This window comes from Coptis chinensis, chromosome 1 (genome assembly GCF_015680905.1).
Source record: "Coptis chinensis isolate HL-2020 chromosome 1, ASM1568090v1, whole genome shotgun sequence".
Lineage (NCBI taxonomy): Eukaryota > Viridiplantae > Streptophyta > Magnoliopsida > Ranunculales > Ranunculaceae > Coptis > Coptis chinensis.
The window spans coordinates 3,670,804-3,698,375 of NC_141456.1; the positions used below are offsets into that span (position 1 = coordinate 3,670,804).

The window sequence follows — 27,572 nt, forward strand, 5'->3', positions numbered from 1 at the left end:
TGCTGACAAAATTTGCTTTTGCCACAATTCCTATCAAACACACCCTAAGGTGACGGAACCGTTACTGCCTAGTTTCTGTTTGTACGTGAGGCTGCCACCTTGACGCATATCCCCTCACTTGGCATTTTTGAAAGTAAAATTTCTGGCAATGGAGAATAAGAGTAACTCCCATTAGAATTGTGTTGCAACTTGCAATAAGAGTTATACCTTCTTTTCTAAATTCACATGGTGCCACTTTGGAACGCTAAATTAAATTCAAAATTGATTCCTTAATTATTTGGAGTTCCCACATATATCAAAACAGGGGTGTCACTTTGAGCTATACATGCTCAATTTGTCTCTGAACATCACTACTAGTTAAATATCCCTGGTCTTGATTCTTGACTATTGCCGTTTGACAACGTTGTCTTATTGTCACTTGTAGCATAGATAACTTTCAGAATATTGCCTATGACTCTCAGCTCTTGCTATCCAGGCAGGTGCAAGATAATGTTCACCAAAATTCTCCCCACTTGAATACATAAGAAGGATTTGTAAATGGGATTGTAACAAGCTAATATACATTTCTAGAGCAGCTGTAAAAACTGTTATACGCTACTAATCATAGTTTTTCGGTACCATCATTCCTCTTCTTCATTCTCTTTTGAAAGTATACCCCCAGATATCCTCTCTTTTGCTTTCATTGCCTGCAAGAGTGACAAAAAGAAAAAGAGAAAAACAAGCTCACTGATCAAAGCTGTGTGAGGATGAGGAGGAAAAGAAGAAATGGGGCATATCTAGGCCTTCTTCTATAAATGTAACTTTGGTGGAGGATTTCTAACACTGATAGGTCACTGATCAAAGAAGGAGATGAACAACAACAGCAGCAGCACGAAATACACAAAAAAATATGAGATTTTGAATGGAGCATGGGAAAAATCTTCGATTATTACTGTGTTTGACATTTTTATTTACTTACCAACCAAACAAAAATACTCGAGCAATTTTTTTCTAGGGCACTAACACCTTACTTCGAGAATGAGGACATTCCAAGTAAAGATCAAATGTGCTTTCAATGCCCCTTAATAGGAGAAAGCTTCAATTGTTCCTTTTCGACAGTAGAGTCTGTACGTATGGTAGTCAGGTAGATAACATCGGGTAGCTTGTACTGATCCAAAGTTTTGAAACTTGCTCAACTTGTTAAAAATTTAATTCCAGATAAGTAGATAAGTTAAACAATCCTTAATCTTTCATCTCTTATCTAAATTAAGTAAGAAAATACCTCCCTAAGTTGTATTCAAAATCTCAAACAAGCACTCAATCAGGACTGAAGTTCAACATTTAAGTATTTTTCTAGACTTGCAATTAAAACAGACAACTATCACCGTATAAAGGTACCAGTTTAAAGGTCAAATTCATTTAGTATCACAACTACAAGGATGTGTTACAGACCTGTTGTTGCCAATTTGTAAGACCTGTTATCAATGAGAGCAGAGTTACTTGTACAACAGACCCCATCAGTATTCCAATCCACAGTCCCCTTCCTCCTAAATGTTGACGGAAACTCAACAAAACAGCTATGGGGATCCCCACAAGATAAAATGCTCCAAGGTTGACATAGGCACCCAGATGCTGCCAGCCAGTTCCTCTAGCAATACCTGAACATTACATAGACCCCATCAAAACTTTCTCGGGAGAAGAAAAGATGGTCAAGCACTGACCTCTGGGACTTGTATCTAACCTGAAAGCGTTCCTTGTAGGCTGTCCAAAATAACTGAGATACAAATTAAAGGAACCATTGCTGTGACGTAATCTGCCACCTCCTTCTCATTACTGTACGCGTATCCCAAAATGTGGCGACTCAAGAAAAGAGATGAACTAACAATTGTAGTCTCTGTTGCTGCAAGGAGCATTACAACGAATACCGCCACACGAGCTGCCTTTGGTTTCCCAGCTCCCAATTCATTTGCAACTCGAGTACTACATAGTATAGAAAGCAATTTCTAATAACAGGTGAAAAACTGCATGTAAAAACAATTAACAAATGCAAGACTGTACTTCGAAAAAGATGAATTTTTGCAGAAGGAAGCTAGTGTAGAACCAACCTTGCAGCAGCTCCAACTCCAAATGGTATGGCGTAAAGAAATGAAATGGTCGTCAAGCTGTTGAGAGAGAGAGAGAGAGAGAGAGAGAGAGAGAGAGAGAATTAAAAAAAAAAGGTCAGCTGGAGGCAGTTAATTATCAGTTGAGATCAGCAGGTTATCTACTGGATGAAACGCCATGTCCCTTTAGCCTGGAGCCCCACATTACCAGAGGACTCCCAGTCGAAAGGGAGTGTGGGCACATGGTGTTTCATGCAGTGAAAAACCAGAACTAGTCCTGTTATTACAACCAACTAATCCAAACTCTCTGCTTAAGCCTATGCGCAGGTATCCTCAGTATATATCAAATTGCAAATATAAAAGCAGCACGAAATTTAATTACCATACAGACAACACCGAAGTTTCGACCTGTGGATTTGGTAGAAGACCAGACATCAAGATTAGCAACTCAAACGACCACCACTCCAGACTGCCACAAGAAAACAATAGGGGTTTAGGAATAGATAAAGCTCGTGGATAGGTTACATGTATAAAGCTAGTTCATAAAAATTGGGAAAAAGAAAATAGCAGTAACTGAAATTTACCAGACCATTATAGTCGGGCACTGCAAGGCGAAGAACTCTCGCCGATACCTTTGAGTCGCCCTTTGACAGAGATACACGTGTCTTCTCACAGGATGAGGAGTACTTGATGTACAATGCCAAGATGATAACGTTCAACCAATATGCTATACCAATTGATAGTGCAGCTCCAACTGTTCTCAATGCTGACTTATATACTAAGAACCAACATACAGGAATATGGATGCAGAGTGCTGCAAAGGAGCTTAAAAGCATTGGAAGGATCAAACTTTGAGACTGTAAGTATCTCATTTGTGATTGAAGAGTTGCATAAGCAAATAATGCAGGAATCAACCACGCCGCATATTTGCCAGCTTCAAGTGAAATTAGAGGGTCTTGGCCTATGAAAGTAAGTAACTTCCCCATGTTCACCCAAATAATAGACAAAGGGATACAAAGCAATATAAGACAGATTGCAGCGCTGTACATATAATTCCCAAGCTTTTCGTATTGCTGCGCTCCATAAGCTTGACCGCATAGTGTCTCTAGCGCACCTGCCATTCCTAGCTACTTGACATTCAAAACATTCAATCACTTATGCACAACTCAAACATATTCCTCCCAACGCAAACTTGGCCAATTATTATGCATTTTTCGAACTTTTCCCATGGGGGTGAATGTATGAATTTTGGTGAATCAAATCACTCTAGAAATATATGTCTGTATCACAATGCTTGGTTACTCTGCAAAAGTGACCAAATTCTGCTCTTCCAGTTAGAAAATTTAGTAAGGGCTATGGTTCCACCACCAACATTATATCATAGAAACTGCAAATACATTCAACGGTACACTTTGGTCATTTCAAAACTACACGACTAAAAGTTGCGGATTTGCAGCTACTTTGATAGAGATCTTAATGGTGGAACCAGTGATTCGCCAACTGAGACAATCATCAATGCGTACTTATATTCTTTTTGAGTTTAGTATATTTGAGAACAATGATGAATATATGAAGAGTTTTTAATACGAAGAAAGTCAAAATTGAGAAAGATGAACTTACAAGAAAGCTGAAACCAGTAACACTGGTAAGAGAGGTAGCAATAGCAGCACTAGAAAGTGCGAGTTCGCCCAGATGTCCAACCATCATCATGGAAATAAGTTGCAACAAGAACTGAGATAAGGTAACTGCAACCATCGGTCCTGCTAGATAACCAATCTTCTTCACTTCCTCTTTCACTACATCCCATGTTAACACATTTCTCTCCTCTTCCCTCTCCTTCAACAACAACCCTTCTTCCATTCTCTCTCTCCTGGGCCTGTTGATCTCTTCTATATATTTTTATCCTTACTTAGTCATCTGATCACAATATTTAATCATATAACTCTGACTGAAGTCGTCTTCATTCACATGGAAATGGAGAACTAAGGCGGCTCACCTAACACTTTTGTCTTGTTTAAAAACGAGAACCAACAAGGTATTGCGTAAACGGCGGGGTGAGAATCTAGAAATCCAAATTGAATACGTAATAAGTATCGTATTAATTCCAACTTTAGAAATAAGACAGGTGTGACATTGATTGCGCTGTACAAAGAGTGATGAATTTGCAGCTGGCTATCAATTTAGGAAACTAGAGGAAGTAAGAAGTCTGGTTTACAGAGGATTGGTGTACAAAAAGGATTGCTACTACTAAATTCTTTGAGGAGCATTATATTGTTTACCTGTAGAAGAGTAAGAAAGTACACTAATTGTTCAAGTTCTTCAACGTGGATGCTGTGTATACAAATGTATGAGGTCTGAGAAGTACACGTAATATTACTTAATATACATTGGAAATACTGTGTATAAAACTCAATTCAATGACTGAAGAAAACTATGTAGCACGGCGACAACGACACCAGAATGCTGTTCCTCCACCTTTGCCTTGGGCGATAGCTATTTCTTCGTCAATGTAAAACCAGATGAAGAAGGGGTCCTTGGTACTTGGTTCACTATCTTGGCTCTGTCCCAAGCTTATCTGGAGCGGACCAAACGGCCCAACCTTTATGCGAATAGACTCGTATCTGAATGCCAATATTCTATTTTTCCATGAAAACTTTCCTTCAAATGTCAAGCATCCAAAGGGACCTAGATACACTCCATTCTCATTCCTCATTCCCTGTTAATCCAAAGAAAGGGTCATAAACACCAGAAGTTACAATTGCAGCAAACTGCTGTATATAAACTAAGCAAATTGCCTACACCAGGTATAAGGGTTTCAACAACAAAGTAGATGTTGCAACTGTAGCTTCAGGAGGGTGTGGCAAATTACCTACACTGGTATAAGGGTTTCAACAATAATAGATGTTGCAACAGTAGCTTCAGGAGGCCAGGTGTGGAGATTCTCTCATCAGAGTATAGACTATAGACAATCTCAAGCCCTCCTCTTTGTTCTACTAAAGACATTTTTTGTCCTTGGAATCCAAGAAGTAGACCAAAGTGTATTTTAGTTAGGTGATAGCTGATAAGTGTGCAATTCATTTCCCTGTTTGCTTTAATAGCTTTCCCCGAAAGTTGATTATCTGTATACACTTGAACTTTGTTGTACTTTAAAGTTTAAACAATAACTTCAGGCAACTCTATTGTTACAACTATCTTCCATATGATTCAGAGGAAGACAATAGAAGACATAATTCTCAAGACAAAATCTATAAATTGACAATGTAGTGAATCAACAATCAATATGACGCCCCCTAATTGAAAAACGTTCACTTATATAATAGAATAGCATCATAAAATATAACCAACTAAACAGCAAGAACAAATTTCTTAGCAACAATAACAAACTGCATTTATAACCTTCTTCACAAAAAATAAATGCTTACAGCTGCATCGAATCGTTGAATCGCAGTTATTGGGAAATAGCTACCACGCTTTAGTCCATCCTACGAAATATCCACAAATCAACTAAGCCAATTTTTCACCATGGTATATATAAAAAGTACTTAAATAATTTGGTTAGCATTCCTAATTCAACATTTCAACTGGATTTTATGAGTGCACTCAGTTTCAAACATTAGTTAAACATAAGATTAAAATTTAGTAATCAACTCAAAAGTGTCATAGGCAAGTAAACCTGAGTAGTAAAGATAAGCATCCATGTCCGTCCAGGAGATTCAGTTCCACAAAGTGTTTCAAGAAATCCCGATGGGTCAATTTTCACCTTCTTGATCACACCCAAAGCAGCAAGAACTTCCTCTGCAGGAACTTTTCTTGTCTTAGCTGCATTTTTTAGCACTTTCACACTCTCTTCCACATCAACCTGACACAACCCAACTTCACTATATTCAACAGCTACAAATATTAAAAAAGTTCAACAAGAACATTACTGAGGACTCACCTTACTAGTCTCTGGTTCTTCTTGGACAACTTCTTGGTCTAAAGTGGCTTTGGGTTTTAGTGAAAAGTGTCTGTAACTGTAAGTGTGCTTGAGAGAAATGGTGTGAGTGGGAAGTTGGGTTTGGAAGGAAAGAGGTGATGGATGTTTGGGGAAGGTTTGAAATGTGTTGGGATTGATCACCGAGCTAGTAGAGTATGTTAATGCCATTCGTCTTATGGGATTTTTTTTCATTCATCTCGGATTTTCCATTGTATTATCTTTCTAAAATTGAGTGACTAATATGATTTTGATTTGCAGCCCAGCCCAAGTTCCAATATCTATAATCCAAGCCCGACCCAATTTAGGCCCTAAGATTCTCAAGCCCAACTTAGAACTTTGGTATAGCAATGCCACGAGAGGATTTAGTGACTAATCTGAAGTTCTTTGCATGGCTATCTGAATTGCAACCACAGGAGGAGTCTCACTATCTTGGACTCGCAATTCACATCCCGTGTACTAAACTTGGATGTATATTTACAAGGCACAAACTCTATGTTAGGATCATGGTAAAGTGAGTGACTATTCATTAAAGGAATAATAGTCAGTTGCTTACATGTGGTGTTGGAGCCAGTGTAAAGTGTGAGGCGAGGGAGCGGAGTGGGGGCCAAAGACGTTAAAAGCACCAAACTCTGGAAATTCCCAATGTCTACAGCGCATCTAGAGCGTTTGTAGACAACACTTCCAAATTACAAAATAGAATCAATTGGATTGGGGTGTGCATATGTGCATACCTGGCCAAAACCAAACCGTCATAGATAACCTTCATCTTCACCCCATTGATCTACACGACCTTCCGATATCCCCCTAAAGATATCACACATGCCCACCACCTTTCAGCTTGTCCGCAATTAACCACTTTCCATTCTTCGTCAGTTAAACACCCCTGCCCCCCTGATCTTGAATAGCAAACACTGGTTAGTGGTTACCACTTTGCTAGAATGACTACTATATCAAAGCTGTGGTCATTATAGAGATAACAATTTGAGATGCAGCAGTGAGTTTATTTTCTCGCTTAAACAAAATATCAATTCAAGTCCGAGCATAATGCTTCAGATACTGAATCCATTCAGAAATAATAATAATAATAATAATAATGAGAACCCTTCAGAATGCTGAAAATCTAGTAACTTCCTAACTTAACCAATGCCACTGTCACTGTCACAAAGTACCCTTCATTTAGAAAGTTCAGGACCTCAAATTTCCCGCGACAGAACAACATGCCATACAATTATACAAACAAGAAGCTACAGAAAGATGTACCAATTTCAAGACAAGGGCACATTTTATGAGGATTATCGATAAAGGAATAGTATGCGGCTTTACCGCTCTAATGAGATATGGAAAACTCCAACTACGAATAAAAAAAGTGTTCAACAATTAGCAAGTTAGCTCAACCAATTTGGGAGGGAAGCTGCATGACCTGTCCCTTGAGAGAAACAGTTATTCAATGCTCAAGTATAGTGGTAGTTTGCTTAATGTGTGTGATATTATAACATGTCGTTGCCAGTTAGAACTGGCCAATAAGTCGAACCACTCGAGTCAAAGCTCAGCTCATTTAACACCTACCTTCCCCTGTCAAAGTCATTAACCAATATCTAGAGTTCTAGACAGAACTTAACAGCCTTGCAATATCAAAGAAAAAGGATGAACCAAGGTTTTTAAAGATGTGCCAATATCCATGAACAGAAGCTAAAAGATCAGGGCTATTACATCAGGTGAACCAAGGTTTTTGAAGCCCAAAATACTTGGTTTGACTTCATATTTCTATTGGCTTAACTTTATATTTCTATCAGCGTAAACATATATCAAACAGAACTCAGCTATTTCTATTGAATTTGGGCGAAAAACATTTACATCTACAAGTAAAGAAACTTAGACATATCTACAATTCTGCGAAGTATAATTTTCGGGTGAAAAGGGCATTAGCATATTTTTTATTAAAATAAATATATAAAAAACATGTGTGAGATTTTTTAATAAGAAGTACAAAATCTTTGTTTAAAAAAGAAGACACTTTTGAAATGAATGAAATAAATTAATTTTAAGGAGGACCATGAACTCTTGTTCCAAAAGAACAAATATGTAAAAATGAGCGTGACAGGTTTTTTTGTAAAACAGAACACAAAACCTTGAGTTTTTTCTCGTAAAATGTAAATCATACTTTACTGTGGAAATGCATCTCTTTTTGAAAAAGGAAAAGAGCTCAAACTGCAAATTACTGTTCGAAAAGAAGTTACTGAAGAATTTTTAAACATATCGCCTGTCAAATATAGACATGTGATTTTTTTTTTTTTAAAAAAAACAGCGCAAAAACATTGATTAAGACAAAGAAGCTGAACTTTTGAAACAAAGGGGGCATATGCTTATTTAATCGTTAGACAAAACAGATACTTTCCGTGTCCGACATCTGTACATCGGAAACCCTAATTTATGGTGTAATTTCAATATACACCAGTCTATCTTGTTAGCACTGTTCAGAGACTTACCAGTTAGAATCACCTACGTTCCCCTGCCAAAGTCACACCATCAAATATATAGACAGGACTTAGCACCCTTGCAATCTCAATGGACAATAGCTGCTATATTATTCATACGGCTCACGGTATGGGCAGGTCAAACGCCTTAGTGTCCACACTCCACAAGTAAACATAAATGAAAAAAGCAAAGACAGCAAAATACATGAATACAAACATTGTGTATCTAGAATTATCCAGTAGTAATACAAGAATGGTTTTACACATACCTTGCCAGTGCAATAGAGAACTGTTTGTAGGCCTACCTAGTAGCTTATAAATACTGTCATGAAGCTACCCCCCCAAAGAAGCAACTTCTCTTCACATCTTCATGGATTCAATCTTAAATAATTTTGTTATTTTCTCCAACTTCTTTACTAACATCTGCAACACCAACCTTTGCAACCTAGAGATAAGACATAGACAATCCAAAATAAATGGGTAGATTGCATGTATTTTTTTAAAGCAATTTACTCTATTGCATCAAGTCACTCAGCAATCCTGACGCAGTTCACATCAGGCACCAGTTTGAGTTTTCATGTGCGTTTGATTTGGAAACCTCCCCATCTCTGTTACCTTCAGTATAAGAATTGAGTCAATGGTTTGAGACTGCACCAATTAAGAGAAAATTGCACTAGTCTAGGAAGAGGATGGCCACTGTTCTCCAGGGACTAGCATCTGAAATGACATATGACCGCGGTTCACAGGCTAGAATGGTGGTAGATTTTCTTGTTTCCACTTGTAACTTTACATGATAGTGCGGCCAGTCTTCAGAACCCTGCATCATGATTCATGACATAACTCAAGGACATTTTCAGGCGGGACAAACTAATGAAGTAATGAACAGGGAAATAACAACCAACAGTTGAATACTCTAATATTTTCTGCAGATGATCAATGAAACAGGTTTTTAAGACATTTTTCACTTAACAAAAGAAAAGCTGTGAATATCTGTTTAAAAAGAAGTTACTTTTGAGTTGAGGAATTTTCTTTACTCAGACTATATTCTCTGTCAAACGCGATTTGGTAATATACGGGAAAGGTTTTCAAAAAAGAAGCACAAATAGATTAAAGAGAAAGTTTGGTGTTTGCGACTGATTTTGAGAGAAATTTGATGGGCAAGTATATCACTTGATACATAAGAACTTCCATAAAATAGGAAAGCCAATTGCCAACTGAAAATTCTCCACACCCCTCACGCCATGAATTCTTATATAAAAGAAATTCACAAGCGTGGAGAACACATCAGCAAATGCTTCTTACTGCATGTAAGTATTCTACTACCAAGTGAGATGCACCTGCAATGATCCCTCTTACAGCCAAAGACACCTTAAGAGTAAGTTAAGTATCAGAATTTCTTAAAAAAACAAATGGAGACAGACGTGCGTTTTAAGAAAGAGATGTGTTTTCTTTTCACAAACAGGAAAATTTTCTTCGTTTTTGGAAAACAGAAGCTTTTTAAAACAAACCATCGAAAAACAAAGAGATGTCTTTTGAAACAAACTCTCAAAATTGAAAACGGTGAATCAATCAGTTAGAACAACTTTGTTTAGTGTGGCACTGAATTTTACTAGAATGACTATACCATATCTAGCCATCTAGGTGTGGTCATTATAGAGATACTTTAACTTAAGATGCAGCTGGGTGGCTTTATTTTCTCGCCTTCAACAAAATATCAAATCCAGTCTGAGCATGAAGCTTCAAATATTAACTCCATTCGCAAATAATAATAACGATTACCCTTTAGAATGCTGAAAATTAATAACCTTCTAACTTCACCAACGCCACTGTCACAAAGTACAAAGTACCCTTCATTTAGAAAGTTTAGGGAAACCTAAAATTTCATGCTTCAAAACACGGAGCTACAGAAAAAAGTACCATTATCAAGACGAGTAAAACATTTTATGAGGAGTGTAATAAAAGAATAGTTTGCCGCTCTAATGAGATATGGAAAACTCCAAACTAAGAATAAAAAGTGTAAGCTAGCTCAACCATGATCCAAAGAGAAACAGTTATTCAATGCTTACACCAAATATAATCAAAAGCAAAGGGGGAATAAGTTAAATACCAACTTACCACACATGACATAATGTCGCAAAGAACTGGACTACAAAGTTACAAACAGATCAGGGTGTCTGCTAGGATATCAGAAGCCTCCACCTTTCTAAAGTAAAGTAACAAAAAAATTTATCCTGAAGTTAACATAGGTGCGCCAAAGGGCCTCAAATTTTCTCGAGCCTCCCCTGATGTGTCCGACACGGACACATATGGTGTGTGATATACCTCCATTTATATTTCCCCATGTCAGACAATTCGTCTCTGTGTGGGATACGGACACAGTATATGTGTCAATGTAACTTGCACGAAAACTACTACCAAAGCAAAACACACTAAAGCAATACTTCTTATCCTAAAGTAGGCATACCGTGCAAGAACCCTGGGTGCCAATGATCCAGTTTAAGCAATAGGCATATAGCATGCACAAGCATTGGCCAAACCAGCCACCACCATTGAATGGTCTGATTTTCCACAAAATAGAATCCTGATTCCTGAGATCGATCCTGGGTAAGAGTCAGATATAAAGTTCCTACATTAGATCACACTGAATGATGTTGAGTGTCCAGTCAACATCAATAAAAAAAGTGAAGACAGCACAAGACGAACTCAGACATTCTGTATCTAGAAATATCCAGCACCAAATACTAATAGAAAATTGGTTTAACACATACCTCGCTAGTGCAATTAAAAACTGTCTGTAGGCCTTTCCAAGTACCTAGTAGCTTATAAAAACGGTCATAAAGCTACACCCACCCCAGAGAAACAACTTCCCTTCTCATCTTCTTGGATTCAACCTTCATTACTTTTGTTAGTTTCTCACTTTCTCTAACCTCTTCACTAACATCTGTAACACCAACATTTGCAGCCTAGAGTTAGGACATAGACAATCTAAAATAAATTAGTAGATTGCATGGCTTTTTCTAAAGCAATTCACTCTATTGCAGCATGCCAGCCACCAATCATGTCACAGTCCACATAAAGCACCAGTTTGAGTTAATATGGATGCCTCCCCATCTCTGTTTCCTTCAGTTAAAGAATTGAGTGAATGGTTTGAGACTCCTCCATTCAAGAGAAAATAACCCGAGTCTCTTTGACTTCGAACCTCCATCATATGACCTCAACGCCTGTTTCACATGAGTCACTATTTCTCTCTTTCTTTTTGCAGTTCTTCCACACTATCTCTCTCTCTTTCTTCCTACGATTTTGCTCCAGTTAGCAGTTCTTTTATAAGAACCAAAGTGTAAATCGAATGTAGTGTCTTTGTATTACTTGCAAACTTGAAGGTGGCTTCAACAATCAGGATGACAATATTAGTGTAGGAAGGAATCACCTATATAATCCTAGAAACTATGAAAATAAGAAGAAAACATACCATATGAGTGTGCACCTGGTGATTTTGAACTAAACCCATCATCTATCAGCGACAAACTAAGTATGCAGGTAAGCCAAGTGATATTACCAAAACTCCAAAAGGTCTTCATAAGCTCATAATAGTGTATAGTGTGTTATAAAGATACATACGTTGTTTGTACCTATGTGTTTTCAGAATGGTCATTATACTCTTAACTCTAAATCGTGGCCACCATTTGCATCCTCTGAGAAATACCCTCACAAGATATTGACTCTGTTTTGAATTGCAAAGAAAACAATTTTTTTGAAGACAAAGACCTAATACGCGAAACCAATTTTGATGTAGAAAGAAAAAACAGTTTTGATAAATAGAATAAATCATCGGAAAAAAAAGGTATAAACGGAATGTCTTAATCTGGCATTCCCACAGACATTCATCACATAAACTATAAACAAGTTTTGTAACCGTAAAAAAAGTGCAGTAAAAAGATATTCAATCATTAGTGTCCACACTCCACGAGTAAACATCAATGAAAAAAGCAAAAGACATGAACACATACATTGTGCATCTAGAATTCCAGTACCAAGTAGTAATACAAGGATAGTTTTACACATACCTCGCTAGTGCAATTGAGAACCATTTGTATGCCTACCTAGTAGCTTATAAATACTGTCATGAAACTACCACTCCAACCCCCCCACCCCACCCCATTTATAAATTCAACCTTGAATACTTTTGTTAGTTTCTCTAACTTCTTCACTAACATCTGTAACACCAACATTTGCAACCAAGAGATAAGACATAAATTAAATCCAAAATAAATGGGTAAATTGTATGGATTTTTATAAAGCAATTTACTCTATTACAGCAAGTCACCCAGCAATCCTGATGCAGTCCACATCAGGCACCAGTTTGAGTACTCATGTGCATTTTATTTGGAAGCCTCCCAATCTCTGTTACCTTCAGTAGAAGAATTGAGTCAATCGACTGAAGACTGCTCCAATAAAGAGAAAATTGCACTAGTCTAGGCTAGTTGACCTAGAAGCTCCATTTAAGAAGTGAAGGACTCTAAGAGGATGGCGTAATCTTCTTCAGAAAGCATGGATGTTTATTTTCGCAATGCTCTGCTCCCCAGGGACTAGCCACGTGATCATCGAGTTACATCATCTAGTCTGAACTAGAAATCTTTCCTTTCAGCTGTTACCATCAAAGCGAATCGAGCATGACCTTTGCAAAAGCAAGTGCAATTGCCTAAGATTTTCCTCACATCCTATGAGAACCCTTTGAAACAATTAATTAAAATTAAAATAATAAATAATAACAATGTAAGGCGTGTTAAGATACATACCGTTGTATGTTTACTAACTAAGTGTTTCGAGAATTGTCATTAGATTCTTAACTCTAAATCTTCGCCACCATTTCTATCCTCTGAGAAATATCTTCACAAGCTATTGACTCTGTTTTGAAAAAAAAAAAAGTTATCTTTTCGAAGATAAAGACCTTATACGTGAAACCAGTTTTGATATAAGAAGAATAAACAGTTTTGATAAATTGAAGAAATCACCAAAAATAAATGGAATGTCATAATCTAGCGTTCCCACAGACATTCATCACATAACTTATTAACAAGTTTTGTAATCGTAAAAAAGGTGCAGTAAAAAGATAGCACCATTGCAACGAAATCACGACAAGAAAACTGTAAACCAAATGTCACAATCCAGCGTTTCCACAATGACATTGGTTATTCATATAACAGATTTTGTTTTTTTTTGAAAGAAGCAGTTTTTTTTCTATTCTTTATATCAACAGATCAACGAAAAAGTGCCCCCTCCTCCTCCTTTTTTTTTTCTATTCTTTCGTAAAATAGTCAAAATACACAAGGTGACGCTAATAGTAATAGGTGAGATCCTAAATTACTAATTGCCTGGCAAGGATAGGCACTGTGATATAAGCTTGCCTACCCCCTTAAAGGTCCATTTGAAATTGTCTTGTACTCAGATAGGGAGGAACCATTGTTAAGAGGGAATCATGTAACCATTTTTATAAGAAGGCATCCTTATAACCACTCCGATAGTCAGGAACCATATCATATGTTTTTTTTTGTTAGGATAGAAACGTCGGTCTTCCTACAAATTACCTCAGGAACCTACAAACGTCAGTCTTCTTGTTGCCTGTACTACATCAAGGCCTCACCTCACCACTTGCACGGAATTTCGCATTCAACCTTTCCGTCTGTTACCAATACCCACCTCATACAAACTCTTAAGCTGTTGTGTACTTATATCCTAGTTTTACTTTCGGGTCTTTCATCTGTGCCAGAAAGACAAACACCTATATCATCGAGCTAGCTTTGCTCCTTCAAGTGGAATATTCCAGCACTAAGCAAAGCAAACCCTGGTTACCACTTTTACTAGAATGACTATACCATATCTAGGTGTGGCCATTAGAGATGCTTTAACTTAATATGCAGCTGTGGCCTGTGGCTTTATTTTCTCGCCTTCAACAAAATATCAATTCCAGTCTGAGCATGAAGCTTGATAACCCTCTAGAATGCTGAAAATTAAATAACCTGCTAACTTCACCAATGCCACTGTCACAAAGTACCCTTCATTTCGAAAGTTTAGGGAAACCTAAAATTTCCTGCTTCAAAACAAGTGGCTACAGAAAGAAGTACCAATATCAAGACGAGTAAAATATTTTATGGGGAGTATTAACAAAGGAATAATATGCCACTCTAATGATATATGGAAAACTCCAACTAAGAATAAACAGTGTTAAACTAATAAGTAATTAGTTCAACCAACTTGGGACGGAAGTTGCATGATCCAAAGAGAAACAGTTATTCAATGCTTACACAAAATGCAAGTATAGTTGTATTTGCTTAATGTGTGCAATACTGTAATATGGTGTTGCCAGTTAGAATTGGTCAAACAAGTCAAGCTCGACCTTTTTTTTGGCTAGCTCAAGCTCCGCCCCTTCTTTCTTGGCTAGCTCAATCCCGGCCCCTTTAATACCTAATTACCTACATTCCCCTGTCAAAGTCACATTAACCAATATCTAGACAGGACTTGATAACCTTGCAATATCAATGGACAAAAGATATTATATTACTCTCACCAGAAGAAGGAGAACAAAGAAAACAAATTTCCCAGTCAATATAATCAAAAGAAAAGGAGGAATAAGTTAAATACCAACTTACCACACATGACATAATGTTGCAAAGAAGTGGGCCACAAAGTTACAAACAGATTAGGGCGTGTGCTAGGCGATCAGAAGCCTCCACCTATTTCCCTGGCAAGTAAGGCTAAGTCCAATGGTTTGGTGCGCCATCCCGCCAAACCACAATAGCATAGTGTATAGAGTTAGCGGGTTAGTGTTCCCAAGCCAATGGTTTTGTTCACAACCGCCAGTACCTATGGCGTATAGGATTTTTTTTCTTTTCTTTTAGACACTCCAGCCGCCATTCTCAAAGGCATGTGGGAAAAAAATAAATTCTAGCCGCCACACAGTGTGGCGTGTGGCTTAGATTTCTTCTACCTGCCACTCGTACTGGTGTGTAGATTTGACGCTATCTCGTTAAAAGTTAAAACTGGCGCTATATATAGGTAAATTTATGCCGATAGCGTTGACGGGTTAGCGTTTTGACCCCATTGGATTAGAATTTCCGTGATATTTGGTGTTTTTCCGCACCATTGGACTTAGCCTAAACTAATCAAAACAATTAACAAACGTTCTTATCCTAAAGTAAGCATACCATCCAAGAACCCTTGGTGCGTCAAAGCGCCTCAAATTTTTTTGAGCCGCCCCTGACGTGTCCGTGTGACGGACAGGACACATATGGTGTGAATATACCTACATTTATATTTCCCCATGTCAGACACTTTGTCTCCGTGTGGGATACGGACACCGTATCCGTGTCAATGTAACTTGCACGAAAATTACTGCCAAAGCAAAACTCACTAAAGCAATACTTCTTATCCTAAAGTAAGACTACCATGCAAGAACCCTGGTACCAATGATCCAGTTTAGGCGATAGGCATATAGCTTGCACAAGCATTGGCCAAACCAGCCCATCATTAAATGGTCTGATTTTCCACAAAATAGAATCCTGATTCCTGAGATCGATCCTGGGCAAGTCAGATCTAAAGTTCCTACATTAGATCACACTAAATGAGGTTGAGTGTCCAGTCAGCATCAATAAAAAAAAATGAAAACATGACAAGACGAAATCAGACATTCTGTATCTAGAAACAGCACCAAATACTAAAAGAAAATTGGTTTTACACATACCTTGCTAGTGTAATTAAAAACTGTTTGTAGGCCTTTCCAAGTACCTAGTAGCTTGTAAAAAAACGGTCATGAAGCTACACCCTCTTCAGAGAAACGACTTCCATTCTCATCTTCTTGGATTCAACCTTCATTACTTTTGTTAGTTTCTCTTACTTCTTCGCTAACATCTGTAGCACCAACATTTGCAGCCTAAGTTAGGACATAGACAATCTAAAATACACGAGCAGATTGCATGGCTTTTTCTAAAGCAATTCACTCTATTGCAGCATGTCACCCACCAATCATGACACAGTCCACATCAAGCACCAGTTTGAGTTTTCATAAGGGTTTAATATGGACGACTCACCATCTCTGTTTCCTTCAGTGGAACAATTGAGTGAACGGTTTGAGACTGCTCCATTCAAGAGAAAAATAGTCTATTTGACTTTGAACCTCCATCATATGACCTCAACGCCTGTTTCACATGATTCACTAAGGTACTACTAAATAGTCGAAGGACTCTGCTAAGACGATGGCGTAATCTTCATCAGAAAGCATGGAGGCTTATTTTCCAATACTATCTGTTCTCCCCAGGGACTAGCAACAAGATGATTCAGTACTCACAATTCTTCCCATCTGAAATAGAGATCTTTCCGTTCATTTGTAATGTCAAAGAGACTTGAGCAAGACCTTTACACAAGCATCTTCCCAGTTTAGGATTTTCCTCACATCTTATGAGAACCTATTTAAATAAACAATAACAACAACAATAACAAAAACAAAAGCTAGTTATAGCCTGATTGGATGCTAAACCATTCACATTGAGAATATGCACAGAGCCTGTTGGTATGCATTGTAATCGTAATAAGAATAATAACCTATACGGCTATACCTCTATGGCTACATGAGCTTGAGATGGACTCGAGTCAGGAACCTCTTCCAGGTAATTTTGGTAACTTCCATGATTTACAGAAAATATACATTTGCGGCACATAGATAAAAGTTCGCCGGAAGCCCGGAAGAAACAGAGGTACTGAAAGAATATGCACATACCCTGTTGGAAGTATGGCTCTCCATTTCCATCACCTAAGATAGTCTCAAAATTGATAACCCTTGTCATCTGTTTTACAAAGATATAGTCATATGGCTCTGACACGGCATGAACTAAAAAAAGCATTCTCTAGTAATATATTAACAATTTGAAACTAAAAAACACTATCACAAACAAAACAAGATAACATCCAGTACTTAAGATTCCAAAAGATTTTAAATTTCAGCACTTGACAATGTGTAACTCAATACACTGAGTACAATACCAGAAATTGTTTGTGTAACATAGAGTTACCACTATCATAAAATGTAACAAGAACAAAACATGTAACTTATTCTAAAAAACAAAAACATTGGCCCCTCTCTAACAACAGCATGAAAATTGTCATAATCAAATAGGAACATATCTTTTAACAACATGTTTCCCAGCAGCAACAGCACCAGCAGCCAAACCACCAATAACACCAGCAACAACCGCAGTTCTAGGACCCGACGCAACTTTATAAAAAGCCCCAGTACCCAAACCAGCTAAAACATTATTCCAAACATCATCAGTATTTCTATAACCCACAATCCCACTTTCTAATCCAGCATAAATCAAACCCAATGCAGCCAATGAGTTTCCCAGTTTCGAACCCCTGGCTCCAGTCGAATTCAGTATCCGGCTAACCCTGATTTTTCTCGACTCACCTTTTTCTCCTGACTTAATTCCTTCGTAAATTCCTCTCGACCCACCTAATAATATACCGGTTAAGTAACCTGAACCGGCATAGTAAGTCACGTTTTCACCCCATGACCGTCTTTGGATACCGGCTTCTTCTTGGAATAAGAAATCTAAGTCGTAGATTTTGTTTAAGTCGTATTTTGGGTTGTTAGGGTTTTCCATTTGAGATCTAGGGTTTAGGAAAGGAGGTGGTGGCTTATTTTTTTTTCGGTTGAAATAAAAGACTTGGAAAAGTGTCGGGCACTGTACACCGTTCAATAGACCTAAAACGTGTGTTTCACTTCTCGTGGTGGACAGATATGGGCCTTCCGTTAAAAGGTCCGTTCTATTAGTCAGCCCAATTCTTCCCGGGGTTTATAATGGGCCATGAGTAGAAAGGCCCACGGAATTTATAGTTTGCCCAAGTGCAACTTTAAGTCATATATTTTGGTGGTGGTTACTCTGTTTAGGTGTTTACTAGTATACTCATATCCTTGGTAGGCATTACTCCTTCTTTCAGGTACTACTGCTTTAGTTTGTTTATTCACAAACAAAATTATATACATTTCGTCTTCCTCTTGTCTGTAATTATCAATCTCTTTTGGTTGCTTTTGCATTCGTATCATTTGTGTGTGTGTGTGTGTGATTCTTCATATGGAATTATTGAAGCAGCGGCTATTATTGATTTGTATGCTTATGTATATTAACTCGACTTGTATGCTTATTAATTAGATATGGCATACAAATGGACAAATGCGATGGACAGTGTTTTTATCGATATATTTCATAGTGAGCTACTTATAGGTCATAAGAATGAGAATGGATTTCTTCTAATATCAAAAGAGCGTGCAAGGGAAACACTCCAAAACACATTTATATTTGGTATCGACTTGACTATTAGATATGTAACTCAAAATGTCATGAAGACCTTCTAGATGGATAACACAGAAGATATTGCTAATGTAACTATGCAAGAGGGGTTTGAATGAAGTTCTGAAGAACAGAAAATCATAGCTAACAACGATGTTTGGGATCAAACAATATCACGGAATCCGAGTATGGGAAAGTACAAAAATAGAATTTTTCCAAGACACAATTACATTTTATATGTTTTCGGATAATAAGAGTTGTTATGGTTCATTGCACTTTCACTTTATAAAGACATCTTATGGATACTATTAAAGTTGAGTTGTATTGTCTTTAATTTTATTTAATTTGTATTTAATTTTATTTTTTGTTATACTTCATTGAGTTTGAAAACAAAAAAAAAACTGTCTCTAAAAAGTTGAAATATCATTTGCTATTGGAGAAAAACCATGTAAACAAACACTGACAAAGCTGACAAGTGTTTTGTTTGCAAAAATTTATAGTGAGAAAATATAAGATTTATAGTGGAAAAATTTCAGTTTGCCAGTGTTTGTTTGCTAAAATTTATAGTGAGAAAATATGAGATTTGCCAATTTTACCAATGTTTGTTTTCCATAACAATTGATATTTCAAATTTTTGGAAATTTGTTCTTTTTTTTTTTGTTTTCAACCTCATTGAAATATATAATTAAACAACAAAAAATATGAGGACAACAATTCATTAAAACCAAACGACTGTATTGGCATATCATGTTGCTAGGATAAGTAATAAACATGTAAAAACTTACACGAAAATGATTCACAAGGATAGAAGAAGCTTCACATAAACCAAAAACTATTTGCAAGTGACTGAATTCTTCTCTAAAATCTCTTGATATATTGTCAGCCCGTCACTCATGTGTATACAAAGAAACCGATATTGTAAGAACAATATTCTCATAGAAAGATAACTACAACAACTCTTATAACAAAAATATTTTTAACAGAATGCTATTAAGGGTCGTATCATATGTGCCACAATAAAATTTATAAGAAAACTCAGTCCTAATCTTCTTATCTCTAGCTCCTTACATAACAAAAGGTATTTTCTTATACTTATATCTTTATGTAGTTTTTAATTAAAAACCCAGGCAGTAGCACCACCACCTAGAACCCAGGCAGCAGCAGCAGCCAGAATCCAGGCAGCAGCACCCAGCATCAGCAGCAGCAGCACCATCCAGAAGCAGCAGCACCAGTCACCACACGTACGGCACCACTCCACCAATCCACATACACACCACCACCACCACCACACCACACACTCCACCATGCACACCACAACACACACCAATGCACAGTTCCACACACACAATGCACAATCACCACCACCAACTATAAGTCGAAATCGAATTAGTTCATATTCAATTCACTCATAAATGGAGCCACACTACCACCACCACCACACCCACACACACACTCCCCACACTACCACCACCTGCCACCAGCACCACCTACCCTAGCACTTACCAGCACACACCAACCATCGCATTTACCCATATCGATTACAACCTTCAAACAATCGCCAACACATGTTTCTGAAGACAGTGACTGTTTTTTCACCAAATAAAATGGTCTTGGAGTCCTCGACCTTAATGTCACGATACTTCCATTGATCATGAACACCGTCGCACTAAAACAAGTCTGCACAACACAATAATCGTCAATTAAATTACTAATTATTGTATACTCCACTATACATTACAATACACTGATATAAATAATTAAATTTAATTAAGCGAAAATTATAATGTATGTCAAGAAAGAAGACCCTGAGAACGGACAAACAATATTCATCAAAATGTGAAAACTTGACTGAATCTGTCCATGGTCTTTCGAAAACAATAAAATTAATTGTTACGCAATTGCAATTTCACAAGAAATCGACCACCATTCACCATAACCCAAACAACAACGATAAACCAATATCCACATCTACAACACACAAACATATATGATTTGAATTGTACTTAACACTGAAGTGAAATTAATTTACACTGAAAAACAAACAAAAAGAACCCTAGTTTTGATAAGGAGTAGAGCTTACCAAAGAAGGAGACGAATCCTTCAAATCAACAGTTATGCAAACGTTAGAGCTGTAAATTTAAACAATGAGGCGATTCGAATCACCATCAAGCTTTACAAAGCTTCACTAGCGGACAAGTTCAAATTCGAGAAGAGAGTTTGATGATTGATTTGAGCAAGTAAATGAGAGAGAGATATCGAGGAGAGCCTTCAAAAATGAGAGAGAAGAGCTGTTTCTGAAGAGGGAGAATGAGAAAAGTGAGCGAAAGATGGTGGCAAATTTTTGTTGCCCTAGTGGAAAAATAATGGATCATGAACAAAAGAAACAAGGGGAGAACACAATTCTATTTTCCCACTTCTAATGGGAAAATTTCATTATACATTACAAATTGAGAATAGTACTTAAATTTAATTAAGCAAATTACAATGGGTGTCGTAAGAACCGATACCGATCCGGTCAAACAAATAAAAGCATCAGCATATTGGACCGGTTAAGGTCTTGAAAATCAAACTGGACTCTTATTGGATTGGTTACGGATTAAGTATGTACCGAACCGTTATGGGCCTAATCCAATTAAAATTTTTAGTCTTATTCTTTCTAATTTTTCCTCCACCATATATTTCTATTACCTTATACAAACATTGCAATATTTAAAGTTCCAAAATAAGATAAACAAAAAATACATATGTAATATTGATAAGGAGTTACATAATAAAAAGATGGTTTCTATTACAAATTTGGATTTCAAATCATTCATTATGCCTTTTTATTTGTATATCTTGTTTTTGTATTTAGCAAAAAAAAATATTTAATATTTATATAAAGAAAATTAGGATCTAATTATTAAAAACTAGGTTCACCGGGTTGAAATTGAGCTTATTGGTTCGGAACGGATTGGATCCGGAATCAAAAAAAAGTTTTCGGTTAGGTTAGAGGTTCTCTAACTCAAATATCCGTTAGTGGAAAAATTATGGATCAAAAGATTGTTGAAAAGTGGATCGGTTTTGGATTTGCCTATATCCGGGGAAAATTTCATCAACCCATTGAGAATAGTGCTTGCCAGTGTCCTTAAATGCACCCAAACACTGGCAAATGGTGCATTTAGTGGGAAAATAAAATTTCTCACCCTATTTGCCACTAAACAAACACAGCCTAAGTATCTAACCCTTTGTTTAATTAACCCAACTTTGATTATCTTTGTATGGCTATCTGAATTGCAACCACAGGTGGAGTCTCATTATCTGAACTCGCAATTCACATCCCGTGCACTAAACTTGGATGTATATTTACAAGGCACAAACTCTATGTTAGGATCATGGTAAAGTGAGTGAATTTCATTACAGGAATAATAGTCAGTTGCTTACATTTGGTGTCGGAGCCAAGAGCAACCAAAGTGTAAAGTGTGAGGCGAGGGAGCGGGAGCGAAAGGCGTAAAAGTGCCAAACTCTGGAAATTCCCAATGTCTACAGCGCATCTAGAGCATTTAGACAACACTTTTACATTACAAAATAGAATCAATTGTAAAAAATATCCTTCATCTTCACCCCATTGATCTACATGACCTTCCGATATCCCCCTAAAGATATCACACATGCCCACCACCTTTCAGCTTGTCCGCAATTAACCACTTTCCATTCTTTGTCAGTTAAACACCCCTGCCCCTTTGATCTTGAATAGCAAACCCTGGTTAGTGGTTAGTTTGGTTACCACTATTGCTAGAATGCCTATTATATCTAAGGTGTGGTCATTATAGAGATAACAATTTGAGATGCAGCAGTGTATTTTCTCGCTTAAACAAAATATCAATTCATGTCTGAGCATAATGCTTCTGATACTGAATCCATTCAGAAATAATCTTACTTCTTTAAAGAAAATCAGAGGCTCTACAATAAAATTCATCACATCATTAATTTTTCTTTCCTATTTTGCCCCTTGCCAAATGCCAATATTACAGTTCATACCATTTTTGTTTTATCTTTAGTGTCTTTTTTGAAAGGGTCAAATTGTACTTTCACGTCCATAAATTATTAAAGAAAAAATAAACTAAATTCGGTGGGGTCCACCAAGTGGAAAAAAAATTTGGAAATTATTGGGATGGATTACGTGGTGAAGACACGTACATAGAGGCAAGTAATAATAATAATAATAACCCTTCAAAAGCTGAAATCTAGTAACTTCCTAACTTAACCAATGCCACTGTCACAAAGTACCCTTCATTTAGAAAGTTTAGGGAATCCTCAAATTTCCCGCGACGGAACAATATGTCATACAATTATACAAACAAGAAGCTACAGAAAGATGTACCAATTTCAAGACAAGGGCACATTTTATCAAACAGAGCTCAGCTATTTCTATTGGATTTGGGCGAAAAACATTTACATCTACAAGTAAAGAAACTTAGACATATCTACAATTCTGCAAAGTATAATTTTCAGGTGTAAAGGGCATTGCATATTTTTTGTTAAAATATATAAAATAACATATGTGAGTTTTTTGAATAAGAAGTACAAAATCTTTGTTTAAAAACGAAGACACTATTGAAAAGAATGAAATAAATTAATTTTAAGGAGGACCATGAACTCTTGTTCCAAAAGAACAAATATGTAGAAAAGAGCGTGACAGGTTTTTTTGTAAAACAGAACACAAAACCTCGAGTTTTTTCTCGTAAAATGTAAATCATATTTTACTATGGAAATGCATTTCTTTTTGAAAAAGGAAAAGAGCTCAAAATGCAAATTACCGTTCAAAAGAAGTTACTAACGAATATTTAAACATATCACCTGTCAAATATATGCATATGTGAGAGGTTTTCAAAAAAAAAAAAAAAAAAAACAGTGCAAAAAGATTGATTAAGACGAAGAAGCTGAACTTTTGAAACAAAGGGGGCATGCTTATTTAATCGTTAGACAAAACAGATACTTTCCTTGTCCAACATCTGTACATCGGAAACCCTAGTTTATGGTGTAATTTCAATATACACCTGTCTATCTTGTTAGCACTGTTCAGAGACTTACCAGTTAGAATCACCTACGTTCCCCTGCCAAAGTCACACCATCAAATATATAGACAGGGCTTAGCACCCTTGCAATCTCAATGGACAATAGCTGTTATATTATTCATACGGCTCACGGCATGGGCTGGTCAAACGCCTTGCCCTGCGCTTCGCATTTTAAAACAATGGCAAGGATATCAGAACCCTTCAGCAATTTTCCTGGCCAGTAAAGTACATTAAAAAACTAATAAAAACTACAACTGCAATACTCACTAAAGGAATAGTTCTTACCCTAAAGTAAGCATACCGTACAATGGTACAAGAACCCTGGGTGCCAATAATCATCCAGTATGTAGCGTGCACAATCATTGGCCAAACCAACCCCTCATTAAATGGTTTGATTTAAATGAATCCTGATTCCTGATTAGATCAGTCTGAATGTAGATATTCAATCATTAGTGTCCAGACTCAAAGTTCCTAAATTAAAAAAGATCAGTCATGAATGTAGATATTCAATCCATTAACACAAGAATGGTTTTACACATACCTCCACAATTGAAACATAAATGAAAATACTGCAAAGAAGCAGCCCCAAAGACATGAATCTTCATGGATTCAATCTTAAATTGTTGTTATTTTCTAGAATTATCCAACATCTGTACCAAGCAACCTAGTAACACAAGGGTAATGGTTTTTTTTAAAGCAATTTACATTGCACCACTCAGGACGCAGTTTGGCACCAGTTTTTTTCATGTGTGTTTGATTTGGAAGCCTCCCCATCTCTGTTACCTTCAGTATAAGAATTGAGTCAATGGTTTGAGACTGCACCAATTAAGAGAAAATTGCACTAGTCTAGGAAGAGGATGGCCACTGCTCCCCAGGGGGTAGCAACGTGATCATCGAGTTACATCATCCAATCGGAACTAGAAATCTTTCCATTCAGCTGTTACCATCAAAGCAACTCGAAGGTGACCTTTGCACAAGCAAGTTCAATTGCCTAAGATTTTTTCCTCACATCCTATGAGAATTCTTTGAAACAATAATAATAGCAATAAAATTATTTAATATAATAAAAACAATAATAAATTAATAATAACACAAACTAGTTACAGCCTGATCTGGATGCTAAACCATTCACAGCTAAAATATGCACAAAGCCTGTTGGTCTGCACTGTTGTCGTAATAACCTATACCTCTATGTCTACTTTAGCTTGAGATGGACTCGAGTTGGAAAGATCTTCCAGGAAATTTCATCAAGGCCTCAAAACACATCGCAAATGTGTAAACAAAACAGAGGCTTAGAAATGAGAAAAAGTACAAAGTAGAGATTCTGGGAGTCCAAAATTTAGTCAGAATGAAAAGCTCAAATTTTATTTGGCAATCAGTAACTGAGCTCTTAAGCTTAACCTTGAGCCACTATACAATCCCAAACAAGTGAATCTGACACAAAGTCAACAAGAAGGTCTAAACCACCTGAAAAAACCAATGTCCACTTCCCTGGAATTGAACCATCCGAAGGGAAAAAACAAATGTAATCATTAATCAGATGTACAAAGTTACGACATTTTGGCTTCGGACCCTCTTCTTTTTGCCTTTCTTCCATGCTACGTCGCCATTTTACAAACATTTTTGCACCATCTAGTAGTTCTTCCATAAGAGCCAAAGTGTTTTGCGAATTGACCATATAGTATTTACATTACTTGTGTAGTTGAAGTGGCTTTGACAATTAGAAGGACAATAGTAGTGTATGAAGGAAACACCTATATAATCCTAGAAACTATGAAAATAAAAAGAAAACATGGCATATGAGTGTGCATCTGGTGATTTTGAAATAAATCCATCATACATCAGCAACACATTAAGTATGCAGGTAAGCCAAGTGTTATTACCAAAATAAAGACCTTATATGTGAAACTAGTTTTGATATAGGAGTACAAAAGAGTTTTGATAAATTGAAGAAATCGCCAAAAGTAAAATAAGTTATAAACGGAATGTCATAATCCAGCGTTTCCACAGACATTCGTCGCATTACTTACAAAGAAGTTTTGTAATCGTAAAAAACGCAGTAAAAAAATAACACCAATGCAATGGACCCACGACAAAAAAACTGTAAACCAAAATGTCACAATCCAGCGTTCCCACAATGACATTGGTTACTTGTATAAGTACATTTTTTTTTTCTATATATATATAAAACCATTACAGAAAAACCAAAAGTACATCTGTTTCTAGAACGGATTAAACAAGTTTTTGTCAGCATAAAATATTACTAATAAGAAAACAGCATCAAGGATAAATGTCTTAATCCAGCGTTCCCAAGAAGACACTTATTAATGTTATGAAAAAAAAATACTTTAGAAAATCTTTTACTGATTTTGTAAGAAAACAGTTATATAGAGAAAAACAATACGATTTAAACTAAACCTAGTTTAAAACCCCAATTTGAAAACCAAGTATAGTCCGAAAACATATTTCCTAGGACAAAAGTTGCTCGGACAAGTAATGATAGAAAAAACAAATACTTCAAAAAACCTTTTTCTGACTTTGTAAGAAAAAATATGATTTAAGTTAAACCCAGTTTAAAAACCAAATTTGAAGGCCAGGTATTAGCCGAAAACTTGGGGAACCCTCCTAAACTTCAGTACTGATCAGCAACAATAACTCAACTAACCAACCTCAACATAGAGCAGATATGCCATCCTCAACATAGAGCAGATAGACCATCGTCATAAAGTTAGAATGATGGTCCTTCAATAGTCATAAAACTTTTCCTATGCCTAGGGCACTTTACAAAAGAAAAGCTAAGAATATCTGTTTAAAAAGAAGATACTTTTGGGTTGAGGAATTTTCTTTACTCAGACTATATTCTCTGTCAAATGCGATTTGGTAATATTCGGGAAAGGTTTTCAAAAAAGAAGGGCAAATAGATTACAGAGAAAGTTTGGTGTTTACGACTGATTTTGAGAGAAATTTGATGGGCAAGTATATCACTTTGATACATTAGAACTTCCATAAAATAGGAAAGCCAATTGCCAAGTGAAAATTCTCCACGCCCCTCACGCCATGAATTCCTACATAAAAGAAATTCACAAGCGTGGAGAATACATCAGCAAATGCTTCTTACTGCATGTAAGTATTCTACTACCAAGTGAGATGCACCTGCAATGATCCCTCTTACAGCCAAAGACACCTAAAGAGTAAATGGAGACAAACGTGCATTTTAAGAAATAGATGTGTTTTCTTTTCACAAACAGGAAAATTTTCTTCGTTTTTGGAAAACATTGAGATTTTTAAAACAAACCGTCGAAATAAAAAGAGATGTCTTTTGAAACAAACTCTCAAAATTGAAAACGGTGAATCAATCAGTTAGAACAACTTTGATTAGTGTGGAACTGAATTTTTTTACTTTTCCTAGTGAGAAAGACAACAGTTGTTAATGGTTCGATTAAACAATAGAGAATGGAAGAATTATTATTTTTAACAGAAAACAAAGAACCGAATTGAAAAAAAACGAATTGAGGAAGAAAAAAAGATTACCATGCAGAGATAACATGGGCTTTAAATCAAACGAGAGGAAGAAAGGAAAGACCAAAGATAACGGTAAAAGATTACCATATCTTCAAATCAAACGACTTACTGAACTGGTGAGG

At 36.6% G+C, this 27,572-nt stretch overlaps 2 protein-coding genes, 1 long non-coding RNA gene and 1 pseudogene across 4 annotated transcripts; all 4 read right to left on the bottom strand.

The window, feature by feature from the left end:
• Window positions 1-249: 249 nt before the first annotated feature.
• Window positions 250-4,183, bottom strand: LOC147521408 (protein DETOXIFICATION 14-like; annotated as a pseudogene). Its single transcript, XR_015198095.1, has 7 exons — window positions 3,702-4,183; window positions 2,666-3,208; window positions 2,464-2,550; window positions 2,085-2,141; window positions 1,721-1,959; window positions 1,432-1,637; window positions 250-686 (listed from the first exon to the last, which is right to left on the bottom strand). The product of XR_015198095.1 is annotated as a protein DETOXIFICATION 14-like (transcript).
• Window positions 4,184-4,319: 136 nt separating this feature from the next.
• LOC147521409 (uncharacterized) lies at window positions 4,320-6,283 on the bottom strand. Its single transcript, XM_086565163.1, has 4 exons — window positions 6,019-6,283; window positions 5,755-5,940; window positions 5,504-5,563; window positions 4,320-4,797 (listed from the first exon to the last, which is right to left on the bottom strand). The coding sequence occupies exons 1-4, from the start codon at window positions 6,247-6,249 to the stop codon at window positions 4,513-4,515; spliced, it is 762 nt and encodes a 253-aa protein (XP_086421289.1). The 5' UTR covers window positions 6,250-6,283; the 3' UTR covers window positions 4,320-4,512.
• Window positions 6,284-17,496: 11,213 nt separating this feature from the next.
• On the bottom strand, window positions 17,497-18,312 carry LOC147521410 (mitochondrial import inner membrane translocase subunit TIM23-2-like). The gene has a single exon (XM_086565255.1). The coding sequence runs from the start codon at window positions 18,182-18,184 to the stop codon at window positions 17,690-17,692; it is 495 nt and encodes a 164-aa protein (XP_086421381.1). The 5' UTR covers window positions 18,185-18,312; the 3' UTR covers window positions 17,497-17,689.
• A 1,402-nt stretch (window positions 18,313-19,714) lies between these two features.
• Window positions 19,715-27,432, bottom strand: LOC147521411 (uncharacterized). The gene is made up of 4 exons (XR_015198248.1): window positions 26,598-27,432; window positions 24,214-24,711; window positions 23,945-24,141; window positions 19,715-20,548 (listed from the first exon to the last, which is right to left on the bottom strand). It is a non-coding gene; the product is annotated as an uncharacterized LOC147521411 (long non-coding RNA).
• Between the last annotated feature and the right edge of the window lie 140 nt (window positions 27,433-27,572).

What these genes read in the sequence shown, in the direction of transcription:
- LOC147521409 (XM_086565163.1), bottom strand. Translation starts at nt 6,249, where the DNA reads ATGAAAAAAAATCCCATAAGACGAATGGCATTAACATACTCTACTAGC. An exon ending in TGCTTATCTTTACTACTCAG is followed by an intron (nt 5,564 to 5,754) that starts GTTTACTTGCCT and finishes GATATTTCGTAG; the next exon opens with GATGGACTAAAGCGTGGTAG. An exon ending in TTCAACGATTCGATGCAGCT is followed by an intron (nt 4,798 to 5,503) that starts GTAAGCATTTAT and finishes TTGGATTAACAG; the next exon opens with GGAATGAGGAATGAGAATGG.
- LOC147521410 (XM_086565255.1), bottom strand. Translation starts at nt 18,184, where the DNA reads ATGGAAAACCCTAACAACCCAAAATACGACTTAAACAAAATCTACGAC.